The sequence below is a fragment of the Rattus norvegicus genome, chromosome X, assembly GCF_021556685.1.
Source record: "Rattus norvegicus strain SHRSP/BbbUtx chromosome X, alternate assembly SHRSP_T2T, whole genome shotgun sequence".
Lineage (NCBI taxonomy): Eukaryota > Metazoa > Chordata > Mammalia > Rodentia > Muridae > Rattus > Rattus norvegicus.
The window spans coordinates 49,520,121-49,532,408 of NC_141554.1; the positions used below are offsets into that span (position 1 = coordinate 49,520,121).

General features: G+C 40.0%; 1 protein-coding gene across 1 annotated transcript; it reads right to left on the reverse strand.

Annotated features, from left to right (window-relative positions):
• Positions 1 to 731: 731 nt before the first annotated feature.
• Cldn34e (claudin 34E) lies at positions 732 to 7,564 on the reverse strand. The gene is made up of 3 exons (NM_001109415.2): positions 7,415 to 7,564; positions 4,119 to 4,182; positions 732 to 1,605 (listed from the first exon to the last, which is right to left on the reverse strand). Exon 3 carries the CDS (start codon positions 1,581 to 1,583, stop codon positions 945 to 947), a length of 639 nt encoding a protein of 212 aa, NP_001102885.1. The 5' UTR covers positions 1,584 to 1,605; positions 4,119 to 4,182; positions 7,415 to 7,564; the 3' UTR covers positions 732 to 944.
• Between the last annotated feature and the right edge of the window lie 4,724 nt (positions 7,565 to 12,288).

Genomic DNA, 12,288 nt, shown 5'->3' on the forward strand with positions numbered 1-12,288 from the left:
TTGTAACAAGGCCCACAGGTTACCAAGAATGTAAGATAAGGTATAATTGCAAGCAGAGGTGTTTCACCAGCAACATTATGTAGGAAGCATGCTAACAGAGCTATGTATATTACTGTGTGAATGGTGCACTGTGGAGCTAATATAGGATTCCAAGGACAAACAGAAACTTGAGGAAAGGGAGGGGCAGTATCTCCACCAATATAAGGAACTGAGTGGCATCATAGCTATCATAGAAAAAGAAGCCACCACTGACCAAGCCCTGCTCTGCCTCTGTGCATAATAAAAGCATTAGAGAACAAAAGTGCCTTGAGTGTATGAACAAAATATATATGTCAGGAATATGTCATCAAACAATCCAAGATTACAGTAAGGGGCTTGATAACAAAGAATAATTGTTAAATATTTAAAGGCATGATATGATCAGGCATAAAATGCTCATTTTTACAGAATAATATTGTACTATATGGGAATGAAAGCATGTGATTCACAGAATTTAAAACATTGGGAAACATGGCTTAAATGGGCTGGAGAAAAGAAGAAATATGTAAACCTTCAGAATTGCAGAGTCTTATAGAGGTGACACTTGGAGAACATCACAAAAATAGTATTATCGTGCCAGGGGAAACTGGCATGCTTTTGTTCTTGGATTCAGAGAGTGATGTGAGAGATAAATGAACTCCAACATCCATGTCTAACCAACAGCAGTCAAAATTCAAATCTCACCGAATCAGTGCATGAATAAGATTTTATTTAGTAAAAGTTTAGAAGCCAACAAATAAGATAATGAAACAAAGTAGACAGAAAAGAGAAGGCCATCTTGGCCATCTTTGGTCATAGGTTCTTGGAATGTGGTTTTGAGTCCTTGGAAAATTTATGTAAACGTCTTCAAAATACATGCTATAACTCCTGGGGGTTTCACAGTGATGTTAGCTGTAAATGTATTTTCAAATCTCAGGAAACACTTGCTTTTCCGTGGGAGAAGTGTAAGAAATTAAAATAATGCCACTGCCTAAAAACATGAGAGCACATAGACTTGCCACTACATTAGCAATTCCAATTCTCTGATCAGATGGGTATAACGGCATATGGAAAGATGGTGGGAAGGCAATTCCTGCTTTGTGAATGACAGAGAAGTAATTGAATAAGACAGCAAGGAGGATAGAGATACTGGCAATGATGTTGAGAATTGCTGAAATGATGAATGGATTGTAAGTGTCATTCTTCTGTACTTTCTCTGTATACACATTTCGAAGAGCAAAAATGGTGGTGACTGTTCCAATCAACCCGAGCATGTTGGAGATCAGTAATAAGTGTTGAATGATACGAACATCCAAAGGGATAAAGCTGTCATGGTAGGTGTATTCATGGCACACTCTGACACTGCCAGGTTTGCTGTTTTCGTGGTAAATGCAGACTCTCCATATTCCTACAAAGGCTGTGGTAGGCTTGGTGAACATTGTTTCATTTAAATACCAGACTCGCCACTGTGGAAGACCTGTGGAGATGCTGCAGAGAACCCATGCTATGGATGCCAAAGCAAAACCTCCGACTTGGCAGTTGGCACTTTTGCTGAGTAACAACATGGTGACAGCAAACACGAGACAACTGTAAATAAATACAATATAGCATAAGAGTGGCTATCTTCAAAAGAGCAATTTGCAAATTCATTTGGAATAACAAAAAACCCAGGATAGCAAAAACTATACTCAACAATAAAAGCACTTCTGGGGGACTCACCATCCCTGACTTCAAGCAGTATTACAGAGCAATAATCATAAAAACTGTATGGTATTGGTACAGAGACAGGCAGGTAGATCAGTGGAGCAGAATTGAAGACCTAGAAATGAACCCACACGCCTATGGTGACTTGATCTTTAACAAAGGAGCTAAATAACCAGTGGAAGAAAGATAGCATTTTCAACAAATGGTGCTGGTTCAACTGGAGTTCAGTACATAGAAGAATGCAAGTTGATCCATTCTTACCACCATGTACAATGCTTAAGTCCAAGTGGACCAAGGACCTCCACATCAAACCAGATACACTCAAACTAATAGAAGAAAAAGTGGGGAAGAGTCTCAAATACAACACCAATGGCTTATGCTCTAAGATCAAGAATCAACAAATGGGACCTCATAAAACTGCAAAGCTTTTGAAAAGCAAAAGACATTCATTATGGCAAAACGGCAACCAACAGATTGGGAAAAAAAAACTTTACAAATCCTACATCTGATAGAGGACTAATATCCAAAATATATAAAGAACTCAAGAAGTTAGACTCCAGAGAGCTAAATCACCAAATTAAAAAAAATGGGGTACAGAGCTAAATAAAACATTCACAGTTGAGGATTATCAAATGGCCAAAAAGCACCTAAAGAAATGTTCAACATCCTTAGCCATCAGGGAAATGCAAATCAAAACAACCCTGAGATTCCACCTCACATCCATCAGGATGGCTAAGATCAAAAACTCAGGTGACAGCAAATGCTGGCGAGGATGTGGAGAAAGAGGAACACTCCTCCATTGTTGGTGGGATTGCAAACTGTTAGAAGCATTCTGGAAATCAGTCTGGAGGTTCCTCAGAAAATTGGACATTACACTACCTAAGGACCCAGCTATACCTCTCTTGGGCATATACCCAAAAGATGCCTCAACATACAACAAAAACACATGCTCCACTATGTTCATAGCAGCCTTATTTATAACAGCCAGAAGCCGGAAAGAACCCAGATGCCTTTCAACAGAGAAATGGATTTAAAAAATGTGGTACATCTACACAATGGAGTACTACTCAGCTATCAAAAACAATGACTTCATGAAATTCATAGGCAAATGGAATGAACTAGAAAATATCCTGAGTGAGGTTACTCAATCACAGAAAAACACACTTTGTGTCCACTCATCGATAAGTGGATAGTAGCCAAAAAGCTCAAATTACCCAAGATGCAATCTACAGACCACAGGAAGCTCAAGAAGAAGGATGACTGAAATGCAGATGCTCCCACTCATTTTTAAAAGGGGGAAAATATTCATAGGAGGGGATATGGAAGCAAAGTTTAGAGCAGCCACTCAAGGAATGGCCATTCAGAGCCTGACACACATGTGGCCCATATATATATATATATATATATATATATATATATATATATATATATATATATATATATATATACCAGCTAGATAAGATTGATGAAGCTAAAACATGCGTGCTGAAAAGGACAGGATATAGATCTCTCCTGAGAGACACATCCAGAGCATGCCAAACACAGAGGTCAAAGCTAGCAGGAAACCACTGAACTGAGAATAGGACCCCCTTGGGGGGAATTAGAGGAAGGATTGAAAGAGTTGAAGGAGCTTGAGACCCCATAAAAACAACAATGCCAACCAAGCAGAGCTTCCAGGGACTAAACCACTGCCGACACACTATACATGGATTGACCCTGGGCTCCAACTGCATATGTAGCAGAGAATAGCCTTGTTGGGGCACCAGTGGAAGGGAAAGCACTTGGTCCTGCCAAGGTCAGACCCCCAGTGCAGGGGAATATGGGGGAGGGCAAAAAGGGGGATGTATAGGGGGAATACCTGTATGGGGGTGGGGGAAGGGAGGGAATCGGGGCTTATGGACAGGAAACCGGGAAGGGGAATAAACTGAAATGTAAGTAAAGAAATATATCTAATAAAATTGTTTTTTAAAAAAAAGAGTGGCTATCTTTGGCTTAAGACATGTTCTACTACCATGAGGGAATACTCAGTTATGTTTGAGAAAATGTGGACATGCTGTTATGAATGTGATCTTAGCAAACTCAGAGAAGGGCCACATTTACTGATAGTTTGACAGTGGTCTACACCCCCTTTAACAGTTCCACTTCTGATTATTGCTCCAGCTACACAGTAACACTTGATCACATTCACCCATATTGGTGCTCATCACAGCACTACTTGTAATAGTGGTGATGCAGGGCAGCAAGGCTACATAGCAAGCTCCTGTTTCTGAAAAAAAAAAGCAAAAACAAAAACAAAAACCCAACATTATCTATCGATAATGTATAAACAAGTTAATAATAATTAAATAGAAAATTTTGTGGTTCTGGGAAATATAAACAGTTCTCCCATACATTACCTAAAGCAAGCTTCTTCACTTATCACATGTCAAACAGAGGACAATTAGGAACCAGGATGATAACCTAAATTGAAGAGAGAATAGTGAACACCTGCTATAGTATGATTGTGATTATTTATTTTGTCTATTGTGAAACCAGTTGGGAAGATACAAACTGAGATAAATGTATCTAAATGTCAATATTACTAGTGATTCTTCTTCCCTCTTATTTTAGGTTAAAACTCTATCACGTTTTTGTTGTTGCTCACTTAGTGCTTTTGTTTTGGGGGACAGGGTGTGATTAGTATGTTAGACTTCTCTCAAACTTGCCATATGGCTGAGGGTAGTTTTACACTCAAGACAATTTGCATGCCTCATACTCCTTTGTATTGAGATTGTAGGCATGCATTACTGTGTTTAGCCTGTATGAGGGTTTTATTATTATTATTATTATTATTATTATTATTATTATTATTACTGGTTTTGTTTGTTGTTAATTTCTCTTTTAAAAAGGTTTATTTACTCTATGTGCATTGGCATTTTGCCTACATATATGCCTGTCTGAGGGTGTCGGATCTCCTGGAACTGGAGTTACAGTTGCGAGCTGCCATGTGGGTGATGGGACTGCTCTTAACTGCTGAGCCATCTTTCCAGACCTCTTTTTTTTTCACTTAAAATTTAAAAAAAAATTGAGACTTTTGTATGTGAGTACTATAGTTGCATAACTTGTACCCCTCTCCTTCCCTCTTCAGAACCTTCCCATTTGACCTCATTCTTTTCAAATTCCTAACTGAAATGCTAACAGAACTTAATGATTTGTTCCTGTGAGGCAGATGCTTTACCATTGATCTGTACCCTTTATACATACACTAAAATGTATTTTTGGAGTTTATTTTCAGATGTTTTCTATGTGTGCTCTAGGGAGAAAGTGGTAGGAATGGAGTTCAGGATGAGACCCAAGGGAATGCGTTTCCCTCAAGTTGACCATCTATAAAATGGGTAAAATATAATTCTTGGAAATGTCTGAATGCATCTCAATTTTCATTGCTAAAAGAAGCTGCATCTGGGCACAACATGCTACATTGTTTTACTTTTAATAACCCTTTGTCCGTAGATTGAACTTACTATATGAATCCTGTGTGTTAGCCACTAAAACAGTGTTTCCAAGAGCCAGTGCAGGAAAATGTGTTAATGCATGCCTCAGAGGAGCATAACATGGAGAGACAAAGCCTTCATTGTTTTTGGGAGGCTGTGAGAGAAATTCTTTAAGGAGCTAACTCTTAACTCAGCCAAAACGAAGAGTCCAAATTTTAGAAATGGGGAGGGGGGCGGATGCCGCCATGTATCTGAGATGTGTCTGAATGGCAGGTTAAAGAACACAGCTTAACCTTGGAGGCTGGTGAATATCATCTGAGGGGTCAGAAGAATTAAGATTGATCAGGAGAATACCAGTTCAATCTGTGAAAACTTTGAGGGGTCTGGATTTTATTAAAAATACCATGGAAGGGGTATGAGGGAGGGAATGCTGTTATTGGAAATTTCTTCTAATGGCTAGAGCAGTTCTCACAGCAATCATATTAATAAGCATCATTCTCTTTAACTGGAAGCTCTAAATCAATTGGTAGTGGAGATTGAAGCTAGGGAATCATGCAAATTAGGCAAGCCATCTACCAATGAATCATATTCCCAAACTTTTAGAAATTTTTATTTTGAGATGGGATCTTGAAAGCTATCTAGGCTGGATGTAGACATTCCTAAGCGTTTCAGAAAGACATTGTCTTTGCTGTTTGTCTGATTTGAAATATGACCTAAATATGTAGACCATTGTACTGACTGGTTTTATGTAAATGTGACACAAGCTAGAGTCATGAGACAGAAAAGAGCATCAATTGAGAAAATGCTTCCATAAGGTCTGGCTGTAAGACATTTTGTTAATTAATGATAATGAGAGAGGACCTAGTCCATGATGAGCCATGCCATCCCTGGGCTGGTGGTCCTGGGTTCTATAAGAAAGCAGTCTGAGCAAGTCATGAGATGCAAGCCATAAGCAATAATATGACATCTGCATCAGCTCCTGTTTCCAGGTTCCTGCCCTGAGTTCCTGTCCTAATGTCCTTTGATGATGAACAGCAATGTGGAAATATAACCTGAAAAAAAACCCCTCTCCTCCACAACTTGCTTTTTGATCATGGTACTTCATTGCAGCAATAGAAACTCTAATTAAGATAACCATGCTTATTTCAAATTGACTAGGGAGCTCAGAGTAGGCTTGAACAGGTTTACCTTCTACCTATCATAAAGGTAGCATTGTGCTCAACTGACATCAGCATAGACTCAACAAACTAGGTATGCATCTTAGGCCCGGCCATTTTGCTCTGAACTTCCAAGCAATCAAATGTTCTAGGTATCTTGGGTCCATTCAGATGGAAAAAATAGTGAAAGAATTAAGGAAGACCACATGGAGTAGTGGAGGGGACATGGTATCACACTTGAGACCAGAAGAACCAGGAGGGCTGCTTAGAACCTGGTATCATAGAGGATATCACAAACATAATAAAATTCAGTTTTGTGATTCAGAGAAACCAACCATAGGGTTGATCTGATCACAAAGAAGGAAACTTGTATCTTTCACACCATGGTAATGTTGAAAATTAAATACAAAGTTGAAACATCACAGCTCAAAGCTTCTGTGTGACCAAATACCTGAGAGAAATTAAAGGGGTGAATTACTTGGTTTGCCTCAGTTTCGGTGATTTCAATGTATAGTCCCTGGGTCAAGTCATGTGTATGGTTACTCAGGAAATCACTGGTGAGACCAGGAGGCAGAGGTTACTCATCTCAAGATGGACAGAAAATAGAGAAAATGGGACCAGGGATTAGGTAAAACCCTAATCCCTTCAAAGGCACCTTCACTGGTATCTCCTTGCTTCAGCTATGACCCAGTCCACAATCTTCCACAAAAGCACTACTGGCTAGAGATCAAGGATTTAACACATGAACTTTTTCCCAGGACAGATCATCTCCAAATTATAATACTATCATTGTTAAATGTCCTGTTATTCTACTAAGGAGGTCCCTGGGGGAGTCAATTCCAGATATATGGCAGAGTAATGGTTGCTAGGGTCCAGGGCAGTGAGAAAGGAGAGATAATATTCAAAGAAGATATTCCAGTTGGGGAAGATGGACAGTGGTGTCCTTTCTACACTGTGAACCACAGAACCTCACAATTAAGAAAGTGAGTAATGAGTTTTAATATGAATATTTAACCCCATTGTTACCCAGTGTATACAAATAAAATGGATAGAACCTCTTCTAACCTGATATGTTTTCTTCAAGTGAATCAGTGATCGGCAATGTGGTAGAACAATGTAGCAGAGGGTCAGATGAGAACACAGCTCCCCTCACGTGTCCTTCAAGCCTTGGGTCTGGCTTCACAGTCACCTGTGAGCACTTGGCATATTACTGGAGTGCTTCAGAGTTCTGAGACCTTTATTGTGTCATCAAATTTCAATTCTTAGTGACCCCATCTTTCAAGTTTCAGCCATTAATGAATGAGTGTAGTGATACCTTTGGAGCCTAACCACAGCTTTCAGTTTCTTTTGTCCTATACTTTTTTAATGAAGCCTTTGTGGGCTAGAATCTATTTACCAGTGTGCCTTCCTGCTTAAGGTCAAGGCCCAATTTGTTAATTCAATCCACTTTGCTGTTGTTCACTTTGTTCTTTCTCTTTAGCTTCAAATTCTGCCATTGAAGGCAGTGACATTTTAGAAGAATAAGTGCCTTGTATAGATACAGATGGTAGAAGGGGTGGCATCAACACATTAAGAAAGGTCCTAGTTAATTCATCAGAGATGGCCAGGTATAGTGGCATGTGGCTTTATTCTCAGCACTTAGGAGACAGAAGCTGGTAGATTTCTGTGAGTTCAAGGCCAGCCTGGTCTTCAAAGCAAGTTCCAGGACAGTCAGGACTGTTACATAGAGAAACCATATATTAACAAAATAAAAACAAAACTTCATCAGAGATGTGCACAAAGATACAGATGCATGGAACAGCCAGTGAGATTATAACTGTCATGAAAGGGAAAACCTTCTAAAGCACATTGAGAAAATTTCTTTAGTAAACCACTGTAGATCCTAGGGAGGCATGTGCAAAGCTCTAATAGTCATCTTTATGACTGAGCTTATGATCTATTTTACCTGCTAGGGACATGTCTAGTCACAGGGATGAGAAAGAGGCACATGATACACTGAGTGTAGCTTATACTAGTGGCCGGGTCTAAAACTCCTAAGTTAAACCAATAATTTGGACTGTGCTCTCTTAAGATTTTTATTGCTGTTACACAGCCCTGTTTCAGTGACAGTTAGTTAATCAATACAACCTGTGGTTCTTGCAGTTAACTGACTATAAGTTAGAAACATATGATCAGTAGTAATGTTTATTCAGATTCTTTAAGAATCAGTCACATGGTTAGATAGCTCTTTGTCTCACCTAATTTTCTTCTTTTTATCCTTCTCCCCCTCCTCTTCCTCCCCTGTCTCCACTCCTCTGCTTTGTTTTGTCTTTTTGCACCATGCCCTGCACAGGCAGACACTGAATTCTCAACAATATCCTTCTTTCAGCACCTCAAGGCAAGTGTGAGGTACAATGCCTACTTTAAGATATTCCCTTTTTAGGCTAGAGAAATGGCTCAGCAGTTAAGAGCACTGACTGCACTTCCAGAGGTCCTCAGTTTAATTCCCAGAAACCACATGGTGGCTCACAACCATCTGTAATGGGATCTGATGCCCTCTTCTAGTGTGTCTGAAGACAGCTACAGTGTACTCAAATACATTAAATAAATCTTTAAAAAAAAAGATATCCTCTTTTTAGGACATACATGGTATGTACTTGCTTACTTACAAGTGGATATTAGCCATCAAGTACAGGATACCCATGCTACACTCCACAGACCCAAAGAAGCTAAGCAAGAAGGAAGGCCCAAGATGCTTGAATCTTACTTAGAAGGGGGAATAAAATAGTCATAGGAGGCAGATGGAGAGAGGGAACTGGGTGGTAGAGGGGATGGGGAGGGAAAATGGGGGTGCTCAGGATCAGGTATGGGGAGAGAAAGGAAGAGAGGGCCAGAGGGCCAGGAAAAATGAAAGGTAATCAGCAGCTGGTGAGGGGTGGAGGACATCTGGAGGACATGCTAGAGCCTGGGATAGGGAAGGCTCCCAGGAACAATGGTGGTGACCTTAGCTGAGACTTATAGCAGAAGGAATATGAAACCTGAGGAGGTCACCCCTATAACCAAATAGGGACCCAGGTCAAGCTAAAGGGAGACCAACCCACTCACAAAATTTTTGACCCAAAATTTATCCTGTCTACAAGAAATGCAGGGACAAATATGGAGCAAAGACTAAAGGCATGGGCAACCAATAACTGGCCCAAATTGAGAGCCATGCCATGGGCAAGCACCAATCCCTGACTAGTAATAAAGCTCTGTTGTGCTTGCAGACAGGAGTGTAGCATTGTAGGCAGATAGCATAACGGTCCTACAAGAGGTTCCAAACAGCAATTGACTGAGACAGATGTAGAGACAGATCCACAGCCAAAGATTGGGCAGGGCTCAGCGATTCTTATGGAAGAGTTGGGGGGAAGGATCAGGGGCCCTGAAGGGGATAGGAACTTTACAGGAATAAGAACAAAGTCAACTAATCTAGACCCTTGGGGGCTCTCAGAGACAGAACCACCAACATAAGAGCTTACACATGCTGAAATAGGACCCCCTCACATGTAGCAGATGTGCAGTTTAGTCTTCATGTGGGATCCTCAACAACTGAAGTGGGGGCTATCTCTGAAGTGTGGAATCTGTTCCTCTAACTTGGCTGCCTTGTCTGGCTTCAGTGGGATGGAATGTGCCTATACCTGCACAGACTTGATGTAAAAGAGTTGGGGCTTGGGGGGGGGGGGACTCTCCTCTCTCGAAGGAGAAGGGGATGGGGGAGGGGCTTATGAGGGGGAACTGGGAAGGGGGACAGTGATTGGAATGTAAAGTGAATGAATGAATGAATGAATGAATGAATAAATAAATAAATAAATAAATAAATAAATAAATGATATTCTCTTTTTTGCTGGAGACTGTTGCTAGTATTTGAATCCAGCACATCATGCTTATATCCTCTTACCCTGAACTACCCATCCAGCACTACCATTTTGATTACTTTTATAAAGCTATACTATACGAAGTAAAAATATCTGTTCATTCTCTTTTATGCAGTTATTTTGTAAATCTCAAGTAGAAGGAGCTGTTGATAAGTAGCAACCATCAAGTATGAAGTCTGCTCACATTTGCTAGGATGAAATGCAGGGAAAATCATAAACAAGTCTGCTGCATATAGAGAGTTCCACAGCTGTGCCACCTGTGAATGCCTAGGACTGACCATTACCACTAGATTGTCTGTCTGTCTGTCTGTTGGTCTGTCTCTGTCTCCTCTCTCTCTCTCTCTCTCTCTCTCTCTCTCTCTCTCTCTCTCTCTCTGTGTGTGTGTGTGTGTGTTTGTGTGTGTGTCTTTACTTTTTAAGGTTATAATATAATTACAATATTCCTCCTTTCCTTTTAATCCCTCCAAGCTGTACCATATACCCTTCCCTGTTTTCTCTCTAATTCAAGGCCTCTTTTTCATTGTTATTGCATGTGTATATGTATATACATACATATTCAGTCTATGTAAGGTTACTTATATGTATGTTTTCAGGACTGACCTTTTGATAATGGATAATCAACTGGCATGCTCTTCCTTGAGAAAGTCTATTTTTCAGCTCTCAATATACTTTAATTGTCTGTAGTACTCTGTGTAGGGTTGAACTTGGTGGGTTTTCTCCATCCACTTGGTCATGTCCATTATTGTAGACCTTGTTGTGCTCATTTTAAGGCAGTCATACCGGTGAGACTTTATGTGTTCAGATTCTTTTGTCCTACTAAGGAGATATAGACCAGAAAAGCTTGGAATGGGCAGGCAGATTCTAATGTGTGTGTTTCGCTAAGAGAATGCTAGAGCACTACTTCTTGCATAAGTGAAAGCCCTAAAACAGTCAGTCTGAAAAGTCCAGGTACAGACAAAAACCTTGCTTTATTCACATTTTACACACATAGCATTAAAACTATCACACCGCTAGATTTGGGAGCAAAGAGTTACAAGTAAATAACTTAGTGTAAATCCATCTTTATCTTTTCCAACATGACTCATGTTGACAACAAAGGCTAGCCAGTTGGGATAGAAGGAGGTTGCAGTGGTAGAACCTGGACTTTTCAAGGTACGTATAGCTTCATTTAGTAGGAATACACATATTTGCAAAAGACTCTTACCAAACAAACAGTGAACGCTGCTAATGAGGTCATCTGTGGTCCACACTACTGAAGTCTTGCCCATCTGGTCTCAGTTTTTGAGAGCTCTATTTTCTCCACTAGAGCCTCTGTGTCCAACCTTGGCTCCTTTGGCCCAGGAAGTATGGATTTTGGTTCTTTAAGATCACTGTGTGAGAAAGTAAGTCAGTGAATTTCAAAGACGTTCTTTCAGTGGGTTACTACTGCCTTCATCTGGATTGAAAACACAAATAAATGAATTCTTTCCGTATAGAAAAAACTGTACATAGCAAAAATCTAAGACCTCTCACATGCTAGGCACAGACTTTATTACTGAGTTACATCCTCAGGCCCAAAGAACTAAATTTATTTAAAAAGTAATAGATAAAATAAAAAAATCAATCTTTTAAATGGCTTAAGCCATGGGTGAGGCATAGAGTTAGTGTTTACTAGTCCATCCGAGAAAATAAAAGCATTCTAGAGATGATACTGGTGATGATGCCACAGGGGTGGAATGTGTGTAATTCTACACCACTACACACATAAAATGTGGAAGGAAGAAATAGTTCAGTGGTTCAATCTTTGTGGAGCCTGAAGTTCCATCCCTAGCACTGCAAAAGAAAAAGTGAAAGTTGAGATGGTAAATGTTATGCTATGTACATGTTTCTGTAACTGTTCAATCAAAAAAATCTCAAGCCTTGTGATGGTTTACATAGGAATGGCCCCTATGGGGGGGTATTTAAATGTTTAGTCATCAGGGGGTGATATTATTTGAAAGGATTAGATGTGTGGCCTTGTTGAGGAAGTGTCACTGAGTACAGGCTTTGGAGTTTCAAGGGCCCAAG

Excerpts from the sequence above, each read along its gene's own strand:
- Cldn34e (NM_001109415.2), bottom strand. The coding sequence starts at position 1,583 with ATGTTGTTACTCAGCAAAAGTGCCAACTGCCAAGTCGGAGGTTTTGCT.